At 37.0% G+C, this 21,198-nt stretch overlaps 2 protein-coding genes across 5 annotated transcripts in view; one reads left to right on the plus strand and one right to left on the minus strand.

The window, feature by feature from the left end:
- Positions 1-21,198, plus strand: part of RHBDD1 (rhomboid domain containing 1) — a 64,401-nt gene that overhangs the window by 39,069 nt on the left and 4,134 nt on the right. The window contains exons 9-13 of one of the 2 annotated variants that reach the window (XR_014885704.1): positions 44-115; positions 1,298-1,735; positions 9,915-10,017; positions 12,570-12,654; positions 14,675-14,768. The gene's annotated coding sequence lies outside the window, so the exon portion shown is untranslated. Of the gene's footprint in view, positions 1-43; positions 1,736-9,914; positions 10,018-12,569; positions 12,655-14,674; positions 14,769-21,198 lie in introns of both variants that reach the window. The other variant, XR_014885703.1, reaches the window with a different exon arrangement.
- The window catches only part of COL4A4 (collagen type IV alpha 4 chain), a 64,996-nt gene that overhangs the window by 1,950 nt on the left and 41,848 nt on the right, over positions 1-21,198 (minus strand). For 2 of the 3 annotated variants that reach the window (XM_085233363.1, XM_085233362.1), the window contains exons 28-42: positions 20,553-20,771; positions 19,516-19,677; positions 18,648-18,818; positions 17,610-17,753; positions 16,878-16,985; positions 16,448-16,626; positions 15,744-15,807; positions 14,686-14,760; positions 14,109-14,216; positions 13,670-13,777; positions 9,463-9,534; positions 8,985-9,113; positions 7,718-7,825; positions 6,746-6,901; positions 5,909-6,084 (exon numbers count right to left, since the gene is read on the minus strand). In XM_085233363.1, the coding sequence (XP_085089489.1) occupies positions 5,924-6,084; positions 6,746-6,901; positions 7,718-7,825; positions 8,985-9,113; positions 9,463-9,534; positions 13,670-13,777; positions 14,109-14,216; positions 14,686-14,760; positions 15,744-15,807; positions 16,448-16,626; positions 16,878-16,985; positions 17,610-17,753; positions 18,648-18,818; positions 19,516-19,677; positions 20,553-20,771 (1,964 nt within the window). In that variant the 3' untranslated portion in view covers positions 5,909-5,923. Of the gene's footprint in view, positions 1-1,524; positions 1,714-2,633; positions 2,751-4,639; positions 4,772-5,692; positions 5,702-5,908; positions 6,085-6,745; positions 6,902-7,717; positions 7,826-8,984; positions 9,114-9,462; positions 9,535-13,669; positions 13,778-14,108; positions 14,217-14,685; positions 14,761-15,743; positions 15,808-16,447; positions 16,627-16,877; positions 16,986-17,609; positions 17,754-18,647; positions 18,819-19,515; positions 19,678-20,552; positions 20,772-21,198 lie in introns of those variants that run through there. The other variant, XM_031555108.2, reaches the window with a different exon arrangement.

Below are 21,198 nucleotides of genomic sequence, written 5' to 3' on the forward strand. Positions count from 1 at the left end.
AAAAAAAAGATGAAAACTTGAAAATTTTCTCACTTCTTTTTAGGTATGTTGATAATAATCTTCTGGCCAACATTGCAGCGAAACTAAAGGTCTTGACAGAGGTTATGTCATTCAGGTATTTTAAACCTCCCAGGCTTCCTACAAAAAGTTAGTTATATTGTAAACAAACTATTTTTAAACCAATCTGTACCTTCATTTCTTCAATAACATTGAATAGTGTTGCAATCTAGCATTTAAACGTGATGCAGTTTCTTACATGGGAAACAGGTATAACAAATTTTGTAACTGTGCCAACACTGAAAAATAAATTGGGCAGGAGGTGGCAGCTGGCTAAAGAGGAGATCAGAACTCATTAGAATTAGTAGGAAAAAAAAAAAGCCAATTCTGATAAATAAAAAGAAAATTTTTTGTGAAGTATGACAGACCTTTGCTACCAGTGCATTAAGCTCAAATCTCAGCAGCTGTTTAACTTAATTCTGAAAAAGTTTCATGGACTCTCGAAGTGAAATTCTCCTAGAATTCAATTAAGAATAGTTTTGTGATGACCTGTCTAGTTAACACTGCAGTTCTCTTGTGCCCTGATCTTTGTATGAGGCATTATTTCTCTCATGCCCAAAAATCCTAATGTCTTTTTTACAGAAGTGATGTTTCTATATAGAAGCCAATTTTTTTTTTACCACTGATGATATTCCATACTAGTAGTAATATGTGTGATCTGGAATACCCTGAGTATGAAAAATGCCTGAAAAAAGAACCCACTGGTCACAGAGAACAAGGACTTTATTTTTATTTGGATCATATTCTCACTGTTTTTATAAGACATTTTGTTACTAACTGTGGTTATCCTAGGGAATGCCAAACACCTAATAGTGAAAACATTTCAAAGTGACACTGTTGTAGTAAAAAAACAAAACAAGTTCTTTTAACTCTTAAATATTTTTTTGTTCTGCCAATAAGGATGATCTTTTCTCCTAGTAGATTCTTTTGGCTCTTGCAGAACAAGATTACAACAATTTAGAAAATTACTTCTATGTGAACTACAGCCAATCAGTTTTTTAGGTTTATTTAGATAGTTAACTCTAGTATGAATTGTTTATGTAGAAGAAATGTCTAAAAATTCCAGAATTAACTATCCTTGGGAGACATTTGGTTTTGTTTTTTTTTTTTTGAAAGCAAATAAATAAAAAGTTAGACTTGAGCACAAAATTCTGCTGTACATGATGCATAATTTTATTTGTAAAGTTTATTTATGCTGTCCAACTACAACCATCTAACCTAAGCAACTATTTTTCCCAAGCTGCCCCTGATCTAAGAGAATCTCTCCAGTGAGCCCAAGGACAGCCCCAAATGGCTAGCCAGGATGGGGGAAGCAAACCACTACTAATTTTGGAATGGTTCTGTGTTGCAGAAAATAAGTAATTAATTTTTTTTTTACTATGCTCTATTTGAGTTGTCTTTCACTGTGTAGATCACACCATCCTAGACCTTATCCAGAGAGAAATTACCATATACTACAATACATACCAAGATCTTGATTATGAGCTTTCTCTTGTCCTTCCAGGTACAGCAGACTATAGCCAGTCCATAATTTTGGCATCCCCTGTGGACAGAGTGGTTCTCTGTCTGACTGACTATGAAGGACGAGCAAGAATCCACTTGAAGATCTAATATGGGGCCCTGGTGGTCCTGGGATACCAGTCTGACCAGGTGGACCTTTTTGTACATAGAAGAAAAGGTAAAGTGAATTTGCTTGCAGGAACATGTAGCTAGTGGGAATGTTTCTCTTTTACTGTATTTTAGTGTTCAACAAGGGGTTTCTGGCTGAATCTAATACTAACTTCAGAGGTTGTCATGGGCAATAGAGACACCAGTAGACTCATGTTATCCTTGTTATCAGAAAGGAAAGAACTAAATTGTCCAGAATGTTTCACAGCTGGTTTTTCTACTGTCTCTCTGTCCTGTGCTACATGGATATTTGCCTAGGAAGAAATGATCTGAGGTGATCAATGATCTTCCAGACTTAATCACGTGGATTACTTTGTCTGGACTGAATTTAAATCCCTGCAGTAACAGTCATGCATTTTCCTCACTGTCTAATTTATTAGACAGTTGTCACAGCAGAAATACAATTTCAATTACTTGGACAATTGCACTCGTAGCCCTGACTCAGAGTTGCATACCTATTGATAAATGACATTTAAGTATGTGTGGTTGATTGCCTGATTGATCATAGATGCCAAGATAAATATTCTTTCAAGAGGCATTTCTTATGTTATGGTGGTAACCAGAAATGTCACTATCAGTGCTTGAACTGAGGCAGAAAGAAGTGTCATAGTTTCTTGGATTAGAGCTGGATGTGTCCATGTTGAACTAGGGGACTAAGGAGAACCTACTCCGTGCATCCTGCATATCTTCCCTCCAAAAAATAATGTGACTGGGTAGCTGCAGCAATAGCACAGATAGGAAATCCAACGCTTCTTGGGCTGCAACTCCTGCTGAGTCTTTAGAAGTTTTCTGAATTGGAGCCACTACTATCAAAGAACATCAGCAAAGTTATTTTCAAAATGAAGTTGCAGTATCTGCTTATCCCATTCCATGGCAGTAAATGGACAAGAAAAAGAAACTATTTTTACCTTGTGGTCCAGCATATCCTTGCTCTCCCACATGCCCTTGGTCACCTGGTGGTCCAGGTGCTCCCGGTAAGCCATCTTGACCAGGCAGGCCACATGACCCTTCTTCACCTTTCCTTCCTAGATAAGGGAGAGTACATACTTCACATTTAATATAACTCCTTTTAATGTTAGTACGTTGCCCAAACATACACAGTATGCAAAAGGTCAGCAGAAATGATGCCACAAAGGAACAACACCTAAGAAACAGAGGTGCAGAAATGCTTTCCGCTGGGAATTCTCTTTACAACTTATTCTCCTGGTGACTGCAGCGGTAGCTCAGAGGTGAGAGTTTAATAACAGTAACTGCTGATAAGGTTTTATATTCTCTCTATGGAATTTGTATGATTTACAGTTGAAATAAAACCAGTGACAAACATTACAAGCCTCTTGCAGAATTGCCATTAGTATCTCTACTGTGTAATGTGCTATAACTCATTATGGCACAGCTTCATCTTTTAGGACTTGATTCAACAAAGCCTTTAAACGTGCTGAACTTCCTGTGAAGCAATGCATGTATTTGAGTGTTAATAGAAAAGAGAGATCCAGTTGAACTGGATTACATCCAGTGGAGAAGAGCAAAGGCTTTTTTATATTTCTCACATACAAAAACATTTGTACACATTAGCAGATAATAAAGCGTGGTCAAACAGTAATAGATATCTCATATGTAGGGCACAGATAACAATACTCCTCTGACTACTTTAAATGCAGTCTGAACTTGTCAGATGTTGTTGCACTTGGCAGTATTTTTCTAATTTTTGTGAAAAACAACTGTTCTCTAGCACGTGTTGGTTATAGTTAATGTTGCATGCTTTATTCCTTGCAAACTATACTATTTAACCTGCAAACTGGTTTTTGAAGCTGCTTTACAGCATTTAACCATTCCCCATGCTACCTTTTCATTGGAATTCCATAAATTGGAAACAATTGAACAGCTTTTCAATTTCTGTTGCATGGCTGTTTTGCCAAGGTTCAAGTGCACGGCGGTTTTTTAGTAATATACCCCGATTCTGTCAGTAAAACCTCTGTTTCTGATCTATGTAGCTTTCTCAGCAGGGATGTTTGGAATTCTGCTGTGTTAATGAAAGAAAAAGCATTACTAAGTGGTTTTCATACAAACCAGTGAAAATAGGTATCATTGCACTGTCTGATTTTACAGGAACTGTTTTAAGGATATGTAGAATGAAAACAGCAATTCAATTTAGAAACACCTCTTGGTTGGCAGATCAATTAAGTGGTATAAAATGATACAGTTCACTGAAAACTGCCTTATGCTCACTTTCATGAGAGCAATGACCCCTGCAGGGAATCTATTGGGAGCACACGATAGATTTTTTCCCCCTATTGGAGACATGGTATGTTCAGTGCAGTTACTACAACAAACTTGCCCAAGTAAAAATGTCTCAAACCGTAGGAGGGATTCTACTACCTAAATTGAGGACATTACATTTAGATATAACCTATACTGAAGACACCATACAGATTTGCTACAGTTTTTCAGTGAAGATGGTAACTGTTGGAATCATTGGTACATCTTTTTAGGTCTTTGGTTAGCATAGCAAGGTTTATGAATCTGTGTTTCTCTAAAATTTAAAGATGTGTTTTACATTTGAATATAACCTGTCTGGGCCAAACCACCAGTTAATATTAAACGGTAGTGGGGGTTCTAGGCACTGCTTTTTATTTGTTGGTATAAGGAAAAATAACCATCTGAAGAATTTATTTTTCTTAGCAGCTCATGATGTTTTCCTTTCTGTGGCCTAGGAAAAGAGGAATGTAGTGTAGGCAGACTCAAGTAGCCTGGTTTAGCCACACTGGTCTATCATCCTCAGCATTAACCAACACACTACCTTTTTCTGCAGACCATTGTTTTAAGGGTAAAAGGTAGAGGAGGTGCAGTGACCCTTTCCAAGTCCTTGTCTAAATAGCTGAAAATAGACATCTAAGATTTTAAAACAAAAGCTTACCTTGGGGTCCAGGGTGACCTATTGGCCCTGGTAATCCTATTGAACCATCATCTCCTCTATGTCCTGCTTCCCCAGGAGGCCCTGGGATTGCAGGACATGAGTCATCTGTTTTTCCTGGTTCACCAGGATCACCTGTTGCGTGCAATATGAAAGTAAATTAGATGAAATGACATTAAAATGACAACTACAAAAAAAGAGTAATAGCTCCCATGTGAAAAATCAACACACCTGTTAGTTGTTTTTGGTATTCAAGTGCATACTTTAATATTTTAAAACATTGAGCTATGCACACTGCTTTTAATTTTAGTCTTTAAAGAACGGCATTTAACAGCACACCATGGCAAATGTGTTAGCAGGTGTATGCTAACTGATGTTTCAGATATTTGGTGTGCAGTTTCTGTCTTAATGTGACCCAAATTGATCTGAGTTGAAGTATCAAGTCCACTTAACTTCAGCTCAAACACCTTAGCACATGTAAACATTTACAGTACTTTGTTTATTCTGTGACTCTAAAACCCTCGACAAGGAGGCAAAAGGAAGAAAGCTAACTCTTCTAGCCCACAGTCTCCATTTATTGTAGTAATAAAGAATTGACACACTTATATATTGAAAGTTACCAGAAGCTATTGGCTATAGCTCCTGGTATTTTGGAACAAAATTAGAATTGTGTTGGTTTAGACTGATTAAGAGCTCAGTTTCTGTCTATACTAATTCAGTCTAGGACTCAAGGTTTTGGTTAGAAAGTATCAAGAGTGACATACATCTTATACCCCTCCAAAAAAAAGTACAACTAAAAAAGTGTTAAATAATTTGAAGCAAAGGTATTTTGCATGTCTAACTGGCATCGTGGCACAAGACTTCTTCTCAGTGTAGTATTATGATGATATACTTGGAAGCACAAACTGTTTACGAGAAAAATCTATTAGCACTATGTTGTTGTGGCATTATCTACTATTCCTAGCAGCCAAGCCAAAAAATACTTTCTTATAAGTGTATAATACACCTATACAGAAGGAAATCCTTATGAACAATAACTAATGGTCATCAACTTACCTATGAACCCTGAAGGATGTGAAAAATGGAATGCAGATTTCAGCCATTGCAGTGCAAGTGAAATCAAATTTCAGACATGCAAATAGAGTAAAGAGTGGAATGAGAACATTTATATGAGGTGACAAATACATAATTCAGAAGTCTTTACATAGCTCAAATGAGAAATCATTTAGATTTTTTTGAGTTTGCTTAAATTGTTTATAAACAACCTTACTAATTTTTACTTGTATTTTATATGAATACAAAGATCACAGTTACAATTGAGTGCCAATGAGGAACAAGACTGGAAGTACCTGTGGGACCTTTAGGACCAGGTTTTCCTTGAAAACCTTGGTCTCCTGGTTGTCCTACAGCACCAGGTGGACCCCGCGAGCCATGGATTCCCATTGGACCTGGAAAGAAAACAGTTGTGCAGATGTGTAGTTGCATTCCAAGGTGAACACATAAATAAGATGATGTCTGGCTGCTTGAGAAATAAAAAAAAATGCTTGAGACAGCTCAACTCTGTTGTCTTGAAAAAAGTAATGCACCCTTTATCTCCCTAGTCTTGAAGTGAATTAAAGTTTGACTTTTGTCCTAGCAGAGATTGGAAGGGATTTCTGTAAGTAGGGTTTATTTGTGTGGAGGAAGCAGAATATTTAGAACCTGCTTTCAAACTTTTAAGGAGTCTGGTGAGAGCCCTAAACTACTGCTGTGGGAAAGCTGTGAGACACCTAGTTCAGACACATTTGCAGCCAGGTTTCTCTAGACCCCTGGAGACAGAGACAAGCCTTGCTTTATCTTGGAGACTCAGGTTTTAGTTCAGAATCGCAGGTTGGTAGGGGAGTCTTTCAGAAAGTTGCTGGAAATAATCCATATGAATCTGGCTACTCTGGCCTTTTTCCGCAGCTCTATCTTATCTGTAGGTAAAAGGGCAGAGCCAAGAAATTTCCAGTATACCCTTGGCTGCAGCAGACTCTCCAATGGCAATGCCAAGGCCTCATGTACATAAGGCTCAGTTGCACAGAGCTGGCTATAAATACATCTGCTAGTTAAAAACATCTCACATCATACCCTTTGGACCTTCTCTTCCTTGATTTCCTGGAAGACCTCTGGCTCCTTGTAGCCCTCGGTGCCCAGGAATGCCTGGTGCCCCTTGAATACCAATGTCACCTGGATCTCCTCGCACAAAGACAGTCTCTCCAGGAGGACCAGGATTCCCAGGCTGACCTTCCGTAAGATGTAAAAATAAATTCTTAAATACACAAAGCATGAACATCTAAAAATAGTTATGTTCCATTGTTATCTACATTTATTTTTATTTTTTTTCCACTGGAACATAGGACAATCCTTGTGTGTTTTTGGAAATATTAGCATTGGTCTTTCTCCAAGGCGCTGTAAAGAAAACATAATACAAATAGCTCCCCAAACTGGATTCTGTTCCAACAAAAGGTGACAAGTTGATACCTATATTGAGACATTGTTTCTTTTTTCTTTATAATAGTGTCACTTCTCGTTCCATCTCTTCTATATTAGAACAGGAAGGCTTTGGAGTAGGTAAGGAATGGGTCAGAAGAGCTGAAAAAAGCACTGCTTGAGGACTGTGGTCTATAGGATTAAGTGAGGTCTGTATAAATCCTTACAAATGAGTTGCCAGTTTTAGTTTCTGCAAGACTGGATTTAGGCTGAAACATTTTTTACAACGTATGGCAGGCCTATGAACAATGACTTCTGTGCTTTTTCCTAGAAAGAGATGCCAGTAATCTTACTGGTTTGTTTCTGTGGAAATCAAGATATGCTGTAGCAATAGAACTTCTATACAGTTACAAAAACACACCAGAAAACTGAATATGGAGATCTGTATTCTTGCTCTGGGGATCTATGCAGTGTTCACTCCTGTTTATTTACTGAAGCATTGATTAATTTCTTTGCTTCTCATGTGCTTTTCTTTTTATCCACAGGCAACAAATCAGTGACTCCTAACAGACTATACAAGTATACATATATTTATACATGAATAAATATGAAATTTTTGGCTTTAAGTACCTCTGATGCCATCTAAACCAGGTGGTCCTTGATCACCTGGAAGACCAGGAGGAGCACTACTGGGAGATGGTCCCCTAGGTCCACTGGGTCCAACAGGTCCTCTTCTACCTGGAGATCATATTAAAACAATCACACAACAGCAAGGGTTTCTGTTAAGATTACAGAGATAAGTTACTAACCAAAGGAATGATGATAAGTGATGTCATGGACATAGAAGTTGTGTATGCTCTCACTTGTGTACTGAATATACCTGTGATTAGGAAGACATTTTGTGTCAGAAAATATATTATCTTCTCAAACTTCTAATGCTTTCTGTTTAATCTACTTAACTAAAGAGTTACATGTGGGCATATTGCCACAAATAAACTTCTGCTCTTGAGTGCTAACAAAGAAATGATAAAAATGTAAGATAATGGAGGACTACAAAATCACTCTGCCTAGGAGCAAGGTAAGTAGTCCCAGATTGTACCTAACAAAAATGAGTTCAGCCTTTTTCTAAAAATTTTAGTGGACAAGATAAACTTTCTGGATGTAAATCTATTTTTTTCTTTTGGGAGGCCTTGACAATTTCATGTCAAGCAATGTAATATATCTTAGAATTAAACTTGTCTTTTTTTTTTTTTTTTTTTTTCAACCATTCTGTTCACAAACAGACTGAATTAAGAAAACTGACTGTATTCACTTTATTAGAATTCATATCAGTTAGATTTTTTTTGATACCATGCCAAGGTTTGGTAGAACAAAACTAATGTTTTTCATCATAGAATTGTGAAAGCTGGAATGGGGGCTCTGGAGATTCTCTAGTCCAACTCCTTCCTCAAAGAGGGTTGGCTAGAGCAGCTTTCACAGGACTATGTCAGCTGGGTTCTGAATGTGTCTTTTGCACAATTTTTTCTTATTTCCATGCAATTCCTACATCACCAAGCTCTTGAATGCTCATAGCAGACTTGTGATAAAGTTCCATCTTGCATTTACATTGGAATAGATTTGCTGTATTTCTCTGACTACCAGCTGTACTGCACTCTTTCTTTAGGTACTTTTTTTTCCCCGAGAGGCAGCTCCACCTAGCAGTTTCCTGAGTATGTCCAAGTCAATCATCTTCTGTTCTCATTCTTTCCTCTCCTGTAATATAAATGCTCTTAATAGGAAATATTTTAGTGAGACAATCTCCTCGCATGTATTCGTGTTTGTACTAACCAGGGGAAGAGCTTATATGAGCTTCGCTTCATCTCTGCAAAGCACCACTGAGGAGAAAATCTTTTCTTACCTGGGAATCCTGGGAATCCCCTTTCTCCAGGGGTGCCTGGAATGGAAATACCAGGCCATCCAGGTTCACCTCTCTCTCCTTTTGGTCCAGGTTCTCCTGAGTATCCTGGGCGCCCTGTTTCACTTTGACCTTTATAGGAAAAGAGTTATGTACATAAAGCCTACAGTGACTACAAATACAGATGTGCAGAACAGAAACAGCAGCTGCAGATGTTCCTCTTTGCAAGGATTGCCTAGCACTGTTTTGCTGGTTTTCTCTTGGCCAAGCTGGAGTTTTGTTGAATCTAGACCTTATTCATCTATTTCAAAGAAAGTAATATTTGCTTTATGGCTCTTCTTCAGGATTTATTTTATATAGCATCACTGTTACCTATAATTTGAAATATAAATGGCTTACAGAGTCCTAAATTTTAGTTTTCTCTCGGTATAAAGCCGTATGAGAGTATTTTCTGTTCTACATGGCTATTTCTATTCTTTACCTGGAGCTCCTGCAGAACCTTTTTGACCTTTTAGTCCGTGCAAGCCATCCAGTCCAGGCAGTCCAGGAAGACCTAAAGAGGAATGACAGGAATGAAGGGGTACCACAGTAATTAAAAGTTATGTATTTTTTGCTGACGTGTTCTGGACCAAAGCAGGGCATTTCCTGAGTTTGATTGCTATTGGCAACTGAAGGGATCACATTTCACCTCAGTGCAGTCATCATGCAAAGGAAAGAGTGAAAAGGCTAAAAATAAGCACCCATAATAGTTTCACATCAAAGCAATCAGGAAACGTACACTTTTATCCTATTTCTATACTGCAGCTAGCAGCATGAAACTCCTGTAAAGTGGAACTTCTTTACATCTTCTTTCCAAGTGTAAGTGCAATTTAACCTAGCTGCATGAAAAAGAAGCAAGATTTTTATCTGTCTTATTTTTTTCTGGTCCTGCAGATTTCACACAGGAAATCATGCTGCTTTGTATCATGCTACTGCAAAAGTTCTTCAAACAGCACAAAGTCTTCGAAAAAACAGAATTTAGACATCTCTAATTAAGGTTTGTGTTGATATGTGATAGCTTTCAGCATCTTTGTTGCTATCAGTGTTAACTAGATGAGCAGATGGTAAGCTGAGTATTTGTACTAGTTGAAAATATTTTTTTCATTATGATCAGAGCTTTTTTGAAAATTGATAAAAACACAGTGAGTAAAGAATACAGATAGCATCTTAATCTTTTTATTTCATTATTGGCCGAATTTGAGATTGTTAATGTCTTGCAGCGGAAGGTAAAATTATCTCCGTGTCATCAGCATTTTATAGTTTACTAAGTTGCATATATGAAGTCTCAAATATGAAGATGTACACTTATCAAATACAACCTGCAGATTTCTTACAATGCCATGCTGCCTCAACTTCAAACCATTAATATCTGTAGGTGCACTTAACTTAACCTTAGTTAATTCATAGTTCATTGAAAACAGGCACTCTCATAAAGTGTCAAAAAGTTGAAATTTTATTTTGTGCAAACACTGATAAAAGCCAGTCAAGTTATTTGCCTGTTTTTATTGCAAATCCTGTAGAACTGAGTAAAAAAGTCTGATTAAAAGTCCTTTCTCATCCTGATTACTATAGTGTTGTTTCTTGAGAAACAAATGAATGATGTCATAATGCTCTTATCCAGGCAAAACCAGAATTTGAAACTGTACTACTATTTAAACCTAGAGCTATCACAAATTAGAAAATGCAGAGTGAAATCAATTCTATCCTTCATGTTTCTAACTTAAAATTGCTGAATACTGTGATCTTTGATGTTTTCTAATTATACTTTGCTTTTTATTTAAAGCAAAGGGGGTGGGGGAGAAAGTAGGGGGACCCTATCAGCTGGATATTCACCTGAGAAATGAGAGTACAATATTTAGGTCTGTTAATCTAAAGATGCACCTGGTGATAGGAACTGGTTAGACAATGGGTTTCAAAGCCTTCAAATAGGAAAAGAATTGGGATGCTTTTCCCTCCAGAGCAGGACACCCTAGAGTCGATATCGATCTTCAAGCAATTGGACAATACTGTTAGAATTCCTGTTAGTTTTCCACCTCTACTGATTAATCTCCCTACAAGGTAGGGAGTTTCAGCGGTGGTTTTTTTCCTGCAACTCTGAGTTATCTTTTTCTGTCTGCTTTTCCCTGTTTAGCCACTTCCTGGCTTAGAGGATGGAGATTCTGTTTCAGTTCCTGTGTCTGATCCCAGCATGTCCCACAGCACACATATCTGCTATATATCCAGAGCATGAATCATAGAATTTATTGCTTTACTATAGATATACAAATGGAATTATTTTTTCAATTTTTAAGACAGTCAAATGTTTCGGGGACAATTCACCACCGGAACAGCATCAGGAATGCCCTTCATCAAATAGTTCACCTGCCAAAAGTGAACATCCTTAGTTCAAATAGGTCACCAGGTTCTTAAACATACCATAAATAATAATCCATAGCGTTGTTCTCAGAAAGAACGTTGAATTACTTTTGTTTAACTTTAACAAAGGAGTGGGGAAAAAAACGACGACAAAACAAGCAGACAGCCAGCAGCAAACACCAGTCTGGAAAAATTTAAGTCCAGAAAGTTTAAAAACCTGCAGGACATGGGTAATGCAATCCATTTATTAGTATGGGATACTACTAATCCCACCTGTAGTGCCTTCTGTGCCCTTAATCCACTGCTCTTTAACTTTTCATGAAATTTCAACTTTCAGTCCTGTCTTCTGTAGCTTACTTTTATCTTGAGGATGTTCCCATTTTTCAAATTTATGTGAGAATTGTATGCCAATTGGGGGAATTTAATAGCAGTGTTTTAAAACAATTATGAACTACTAATGCCTTGTGGAACCCAGGCCACCATTAAAAATTTTTTGATCTTTAGCTTTATTCAGTCAGGATTGATGGCTTGGCTTACTTGCTTTCCAGGGAATTTCTGACACCTTTGCCAACAATCCATTATAATATCAGCACTTGTATTTCTAGCTTTTTGGATTGCTGTCATTGCACACTTCTAGGTGCAGCTGAATTGGCTGACCTATGCATGAACCACCACTTCTGCATTTTACAGCCCAAATCAACTTTTACTTGCACAAGTAATTCTACTCGTGTTCTTAATATTGCTTGCTTTGTAAAGGATTACTCACACAAGGCTTGCCATACTGAACCCTTAACCTGTAAAACTATGTCTGTAATAAAGAAAACGTTGTTACGCTTTGGTAGAAGCCCTTTAACTAAATGTTTTAATCTAAAAGCTCTTCAGGCACAAGCCAATTAATATAAATGAGAGACAATTATACTAACAAGGCTATGTCCTTAACAGTGAACAGCCAATTAACCATTTCACCTCTAATACTACCCATATTAATAAAAATAGCATATGATCTATGTTTTCTAGTCGAATTGGAATACCTATTTTATTCAGTTTTCATTACTGAGTATAATTTCAAAGGTGTTTTTGACTTTAATGGCAATATATGGGATTCTGAGGCAGGCAACTTGGTGTCTAATAAATTTCTGTTTGGAATAAAACTTTTCCCTCTGCAGCATGTGTTAATTTATGTTTCCTTTGCAGGACTTGGGATAACTTCTATACAACAGAAAAGCATCTGAGCTCTTATGGCAGGAAGAGTCCATTCATTACTAAGAAGTTTTCAGTGGTACAGCTTTTTTCTCTCAATTTAGATATTCCCGTGATTGCAGATTTTTGCCTCATGGAAAATATGGTTTGCAGCAATTAAATGCTCCTTTGCAGATTAAACACTAGCAAGAAATCTGTCACAACAGTTTAAATCAGCTCTGCTTACTTCTGCAAATAATCAAAAATTTCCATTTTTCACTTAATTTTTCAGTATTTTGAAGGAAACCTTCTCAATATCATTTTAGTCTAAATTTGTAGTCAATCTGTCTACCCATTTATCAGTCTCATGTTATTTTTTCCATATCTGTATAAGCATCACTTATGTTCCTCTTGCTCTGAAATTGGTTATGAATTGAACTATTACAGAGTGCAGAGAATGTGCAAAGTTGATTATCTTTCTTTATAATGTATTACTGTAATTTATAACTTCAATATTAATATTTACTATCCTCAGAATGACATAATAGTCTCCCACAGAAAACACTATAGATGTATAGATGATTGTCTGTGACCATTGTGAAAAGCGTAATATAGGATTTGGGGAAACCTTTTCTATGTAAAATCCACCAAAAAAAAAAAAAAAAAAAAAAATTTTAGAAAATCAAAAGAAAACCAGATTCTCTTATGATTACAATTTGATGTGGACAAAGCTGCCCACAGCAGTTTGCTGTTTTTGTTAGAGTAACAGTGGCACTCCATGGTGAAAAGGTAGAACACAACTGAAGCAAAAGTGGAACACCTGAACTACTGCAAACTCCTTTTTCTTTCCTTACCTCCCACTATCAGTTTCATCAGCAGAGCCAGAATCTCTTTCTACTTTCTTCTTTATTCATTTTAATTTTCAGTCCAATTTTGTGAGGCTACATCTATTATTTTTTTTAAAGGTCCCCATAACCGGCTTAACTTTTTAATTGCTTGGCAGAATGCAGAACCAAAACATGCTTGTGTTAGACCTTTTCCATTTTCAGTGCTAAAAGAGTAGCAATATATGATGCTGTCCCATAATCAATAGAACTGTTCTGTATGCTATTTACCTTTTCTACCTTGTGATCCAGTTAATCCTTGAAGCCCTGGAGGTCCCAAAATTCCATGTTTCCCTTTTTCTCCAGGTTCTCCTGGCAATCCTGGAGGACCTGTAGCTCCTGAAGGAAAAAACGTATATATCCTTGACTACAAAGTCATTAAGTGCAGATTTTTTTTCCTTACACTATGCAGCACACTACATTGTTCACAGGTACCTGAAAGCATGTGGGAATATCTGAATAACTGATGGATCTTGCTTCAGGCTCTGAGCAAACTCTACTGGCATTGTCCAGACATACTGAAAGAGCCTTCAGTACAAACTTTCATACCACCTATAGCCTCCTCCACAGAGCTGCCTCTTCAGCTGTGCTTTCTTGATCTCTACCTCTTTTGAGCTCTTACATCATGCCATTTTTTTTTTTATTTTTATTTTTTAAACATCGGCTTTACCTGGAAATCCAGGTATTCCTGGGTATCCAGGCTCGCCCTTGGATCCTGGTCTTCCAGGTTGTCCTTGGATACCTGGTGATCCTTTCTCACCTGGGAATCCACAGAATCCTTAAAAAGCAAAATAAAATAATAATAAAATCTTGAAGTCTCATTTACCAATTTACCCAATTCTTCATCTTATGGTATGTTAAAAAGATCTAAACGTTTGGTAAGATTTTCTTGGAATAGAAAAGCATTTTCTCCTATTGTATAAGATCCTTGCATCTATTTAGCAGCAATAAGTTATGCAACTTTCTCTGATAACTGGAAGAGTAGAAATGGTGAGTAAGAAGCAGACAAGTATTCTGGAAGGTTTCAGGATATTCACCAGTGTTGTACTAGGCCATACCAGACTATACCTCTTATGTTTGTGATAGCTGTGTTACACATTGTTGTGCTTCTCCATTCCCTGGGCTTATAACTGTGGAAAATACAGCTCAGTTTGTACAGAAAGCAGGGCTCTCTCTACTAACAAAGTTTATAGAAAGTTTATCATGTTCAACTTTTTTTTTTTTTTTTTTAATCAGAAAGAAGTTACCTGGTAATCCTAGATCTCCAGGAGACCCTTTTTGACCTTGTGTACCAAGCAGAAGAGTTGGGTCACCTCTCTTTCCTGTTAAGGTACAGTGACTTTCATGTGGTACAAATATCACTTTCATCCATGAAAACAAAGCTGAACAGTTTTGTAAAATCAGATCATTTACTCATATATTATGCATATGTTATTATCAGTTATGATTATTAGTTACGACTATAAAAGGGAATGAGAGAACACAATGAAAAATGCTTTGGCAAATGGAAATTATCTGACAGTTCAGCCTATCATGAAGTACAAACTCATTTGTATTTGGTAATTGCTGCCAATGTTCATGTGAATTTCCCACTATGGGAAAGGAAAAAAAAAAAAAACAACTTTTCCAATACTGACAGCATATACTGAATATGAAAGATATTTCCCTATAATACTTTATTAAAAACAAAGAGCTCCTTACATATGTTTGTGAGGATTTGCATAATCAATGCAGCATGAGTGCATTTATTCAATAAACACCATTTAGTGGGGTCTTTAAGCTAGCACAACTTCCTCTGTGCTGAAATTCCCATTTAGCACAGTTCTATCCTAGCAGTTCTGTAATATCTGTACAGATTGTTCTTTTTTTTTGGGGGGGGGAGGGGGGGAAGGGGAGAAATGAGTGATATAAAAGTAATTGTGAATCCCTCTGTACTATTTTAAAAAAACTACATATTTATCTAATAACATAAATAATTGCAATTTGTCTTATTTGATTTGACTAGTATTTAAGATGCATGTATGTTTTTGGTTTTTTATGGACTTTTGAAACTATGAAACTTCACATAGATTTATCTTCTAAATTAATGAACTACCTTATAATGAACAAGCTGTTAAAGAAGTAAAGTGTTGAAATGCAAGTTTTGCCTTTCAGGCATGTCAGACTTCTCTCTAATTATATTTGTTTGAATTATGTTCATTTCTGTCTTCTATTCCTGTGTCTAGTAACTCCTTTCCATATATCAATGCATATATATCATAACAATATGTTTTTTTTCAAAAGCATATTTGTATCAACTCATTACCTTTAGGTCCTTTGGGGCCTGTCAGTCCTGGGTTTCCAGGCATTCCTGGTAAGCCAACATCACCCTGAATTTTTTAAGAGCAAACAATAACAACAAAAAAGTTTGATGTATGATACATGTAATAAGAATCATCTGTAAGAACATTTAGTTCTTTTACGCTGGTAAATAGATTGGCATTCAATATGAACAGCAAAACTGTATCTTAAACTCAACAGAAAAGTATGCTGTCTTCATCACATGTCTAACACTGACCATTAACATTTCCAAAAAACTCTACATTAGAATTACTAACAATTTTGAAATTGTTTATGCTAATGCTTGGCTTTGCTTTAACATCTTAAATTCCCCACAAGTGGTTTGAGTAATTTCATTTAAAAGGTTCTACGATGGTGTACCAAATATTATTGTATTTTACCACCAAGTTACTACAAACATTAACCAGAAATCTGTTTTGATGTAACAATCAAAATACAAGGATTTCTTTATTTTTCCTTTTAAATAATCAGGAAAAAAGATTCTCTCTTCAAAGAAACATAATAAAGGGCAAGACAAGCAAAGATATGTCCTTGTACCATAAAGCAACCTCAAGTACAATATGAGTATCCACTGTCTTATTTCTTGGAGTTGGGAGAGATATACCTGAAGTCCAGGACTGTCACTTCACTGTCACTGTCACAGAACCAGTCACTGTCACTTCAATTTACCTGGTCACCCGGTAGTCCTTTGAAACCTGTAATTCCTGTAGAGCCCTTTGGTCCTGGGAAACCACGTGATCCTGGAAATCCCATCAGTCCAATGTCTCCATGGTCACCTGGAAGTCCTGGGGCACCACTGTTCCCTGGAAATCCTGGGGCACCTCTGAAACCTGTATTTCCTTTTTCACCTGAAGTTAATTGCAGAATAAGATAATGACAAATATAGTCAAACTATATTTTGAATATGGTTATGCTTTCACACTTTGCATGTTGCCTTAGTAACTGCTCAAAGAAACTAGCCTGCTAGGGTCAGAATCTATAAAAACAGTAAGGTAGCTAGATACTACTGCAACTATAAATCCAAACCTATGAAAAACATCAGTCATTTATATAATGTACGGTGTATGTTTGTGTGCACAGCTTTATTTTATGAACTTACCTCTTTCACCTCTAAATCCATTTTCACCAGGAAACCCTGGTTCCCCCTTTTGTCCTTTCTCAAGCCGAATGTTAATGCTGCCACCATCTCCTGGAAGCCCACTTTCACCTTTGAACCAAACATACGTAATATAAGTAAATCCTTTTGTGTTACAGGACCTAAAAATTAATTTTAGCAAAGTCTTCTCTACTAATGAAAGCCTTTCAATACTAATGAAGACTCCAGTTATTTGAGAAGGCTCGCTGCTAACACAGCTAATTTTCTTTTGCTTGTTTTTTAGTTAAATCAGTAGTAACACAGCTCATGTTAAATCGGAATAATTCTCTACTTGTCTGAAATAAGGAAGATGGCAAATAGACGCCTACTTTACAATGTACTGTCTGTAACAGTACACTTTAGAGATTGCTGTTCTTTCTCCTGTATTAATATGCAGATAATATGACAGAAATTGAAAAATCTAAAGTTTCAGATACGTACAGGAAGAAATTCAAGGCTTGTTTATATGAGTTATCTTTATGTATCATTTGATTTACTGCTGTAAATGAATCTTTGACATTAATTTTTCTCCGGTCAGTTTTCATGCATACATAAGGGAGAAAAGTGGATTTAGTATCTCTAAGAACAATTTAAAAAACACAAAAACAGAAAATATAAATCTATACCAAATGTGGTCTTAACAAATACTAGTCATAGTACTAACAAAATTACAAAGTGAAGCAGATTTGTACAAACCTTTCACTCCCATATCCCCACATTCTCCATTAGGCCCAGGTGGACCCGCGTTTCCTTCTTCCCCTTTTACACCAGAGATTCCCATTGGGCCTTGTGTTCCTGGGAGTCCAGGGAATCCTTGGGGTCCTTGAATCCCTTTGCTTCCTGGTAATATTAAATGCTTTATTTACATACTCAGTCTGCTATATTGTTGCCATCACATTCTAAAGAAGAGTATAAAGTAAAAGGTAGGAGGTTTACAAGGATTGCTTAGGAAATCAGCAAAACTAGAGAGACAAAAGATTAAACTTGTCAGGAATTCTAGATTGCCTTGAAACAAACGTATTCCCCTCCCCAGCCACCATCTCCTTACTTAGCATACTTAGTATGCTTACTTCTAGAGAAGCTAATTCTCAAGATAACTGATACTGCAAGTTGGACTACTTATGTTTTTTTTCCTTTTCTTTTAATATTCTGTGACATCTAGCCTTATTTTAAATCTAGTTTTACCTTGTAATCTGCACTTGTCTAACTAGGTTAGTCTTGCCTTAGTGCACTTATTTTTCTGTGAATGGTAAACAACATTTTGATCTAAAATTAATGTAAATTTGTTATTTTCATTCCAAAGTAGTTTTCAGGTTGTTGGTTTTTTTTGTTTTGTTTTGTTTTTTGGCACAATTTCTCACATTTTCAGAAGGACTAGACATAATGTGAAACTATTTATTCATTCACTTATGAGAATATGTTCTAGTTCTCATTATGACATATTTAGCAACAAACTATCAAAAATAGCAAATTATACACCAAAATATGTCAGTGTTGTTTAACAAACAAGGTGCCACAATGCATCAAAATGTATCTTTTCTATTCCTTTGTTTTTATCTTAATAGAAAGAACAAAGGATGCTATTATTACTGCCTCTATCTTGCTGCAGAGTCTTACTCTAGAAGCTGGAAAGGGAAGAGGATGCAAAGTGTCTCATATCTTTGAAAGCAGATGAGATAGCGTCCAAACCAAGAAATGTTATGGATGAAGTGATGTGCAGGATGTTTAACATACCTGTTTGACCTGGGAAGCCAGGCTGTCCATTATTGCCTGGAAGTCCTGGAAGTCCTCGGGACCCTGGAGGACCTGGGGGGCCCTGTGAGCCAGGAGAGCCCTTGAGACCTTTGATTCCAGGTGGCCCAGCTAGACCCCTGTCTCCCTTCTGACCTTTATAGCCTGGTAAGCCTGTAAAGAAAATATTTACTTTATAAGCATAAATGTGGGGAAATAATTCAGCAATTGTATTTTAAAACTATAACTCTGAAGTATAAATTTGAAATCATCAAACATGGCAAAGTGACTTGGAAACTGCCACTATGCTGGAGTCCTGCCTCTGCCTAAATTTTCACCTGGAATATTTTGTTTTCTTATACTTCTTAAGTAAGAGACATAGAGCTAGAAGCTCCCTGCAAAAAATCTCAACTTTTTGAGAATTTTGATTATTTTGAGAATGCCAAGATTCCTAAGTACTTTTGACACGTCTACTAGCTCACCTTAACTAGCACTTCAGCTTAAGAGTGAAGAAGATAAAATTATCTCAGCAGTGCCAGGAGCTCAGCTAAACTACTCAGGACCACAGAATAAAAGACAATTAACTTTTCTGTTTATTATTTGACAGTGAACACATTAGTATTTGGCCAGTTAAGGTATTTAATAAAGTAAAAAGTATTTATGAGAAAGAAAGCAAAGTTGTGAGAAATCTGAGATGAACATTATACAATCCTTGAATTACAGGAAATGTACAAAGTAAGGTACACACCCACTAAAGAGCAGCTGTCACGGAAGTATTTGTCATGCTAGTCACAAAAATCATGTGGTTAAATCCACTAGAAAAGATGTGTAAAGCTTACAAAAGTGAGGCAACCTGATGAATGTCAAATACCTTGAGAACCTGGCAGACCTATGACACCTCTGAGACCAGCTGGCCCTGGTAATCTTGTGTCACATGGTGGACCAGGGGTGCCTGGACAGCCTGGTGCTCCTATATCACCTTCTGGGCCCCTAAAACCTTTAGCACCTGGAAATCCTGGCGTCCCGGGGTGCCCTGGAAACAAACAAACAAAAAGCCACTGTAAAGTCTTTCAATCCCATTACTTCTTATCCATAATAATTTCTACTTTAATTTTGAAATAATATGTTGTTATTGGAATCTCTTACTTGTCCTACAGCTTTTGCATGGTTTGTGTGAAGTGATGTTTATCTGCAATTTAGAACTGGCTGCTGTGGAGCGTTTCTCTCTTTAAGAATAAATACTAATTCAGCTCTCACCTAAGGTGAGTAGGGCCTTTATGTTGCAAAAGCTATGTCTGATGTGTAGAGTAGAATGAGGGGAGCTCACTGGCTTGCAGCAGCAATACGGTTCTACTGGTGTTCCCTACAAAGAAAAGATGTGTTGCTGAGGGCCAAGCAAAAAGGGGGACCTATAAAAGCAAACAGGAACATCTGCTATAAAGTAGGGAGGCAGTGGCACTGTGGAGACACTTGCAGCAACAAGCAAAACTGGATACTGGGGATTATTTTGGGCAAAGTTGTTCATCTTTCTCTCTCTCTCTCTCCTTGAATGTTCTCCCATCTTTAGCCAATCTTTTCTGATTTAAGAAAGCAAACTGAGGCAGGGACTATCTTTGTGTCTGTGGAGCACAGCAGGAAACTCTAGGCACAGATGGCCCATAGCCAGCAAGCGACAGTAATAACTGGAAGCTGCAGTGTTACTGTACGAACTGGGGAAAAGACATTTTCCTTCCCCTGCAGTTCAGATTTTCTCAGTGGCTGATCAACCTTACCTGTGAAAAAGTAAAAAATATGGTGCCCTTCATGGTCACCATTATGGATGCAGGTAAGAATAAGGTATCAGTGCTGATGTTACATAGAGTTTTATATTTGAATACAAGGAAATGGTTCAGAAAAACTGTTTCATACCTTGAAGCCCAGGAATGCCTGGATCACCCCTTGCTCCTTGTGCACCAGGTGGTCCTGGCAGTCCCCTGTTGCCTGGGATTCCTGGAGGGCCATATGTAGCATCACCTGGAACACCCTTCTGGCCATCTATGCCAGGTGGACCTGGAGCACCATTTTTACCATCAATGGTAGGTCCTCTTTCACCTTCTTCACCAGGATCACCAGCTGTGCCTCGGAAGCCTGTTGGTATGATTTTTAAATTCAGATAGGGCATAAGTAGTATATTTTTTTTCTTCTAACACTCTGGAATATTATAAATTGTATTTAACCAGAATTACATTATCATTTTGCAAGGAAAAGTAATATTATATAGTAATTTTCAGATTTCTCATTTACTGTTAATAATACATGAGAGATGATGGAAGTAAGTATTCCTGTGGGAAGGGACAATGCTTTTCTCTAGGGCAGCATCTATCTTGTGTGCCATTCTTATCAAGATCAATTCCTTTGCTGTAAGGGCACTAGTTAGTCTCAGTTTTCTACGAAAATTTATATACTCCAAAATCATTTTCTCCCTGTACATTGAACTTTAGGTTGCTGCAGTACTCGCTGGAGGAAAAAGTGAACGTTAGTAAATATTCCTCTTCCATTAGCTTTAGTTGAAATA

This window comes from Meleagris gallopavo, chromosome 11, assembly GCF_905368555.1.
Source record: "Meleagris gallopavo chromosome 11, MGAL_WU_HG_1.1, whole genome shotgun sequence".
Classification (NCBI taxonomy): domain Eukaryota; kingdom Metazoa; phylum Chordata; class Aves; order Galliformes; family Phasianidae; genus Meleagris; species Meleagris gallopavo.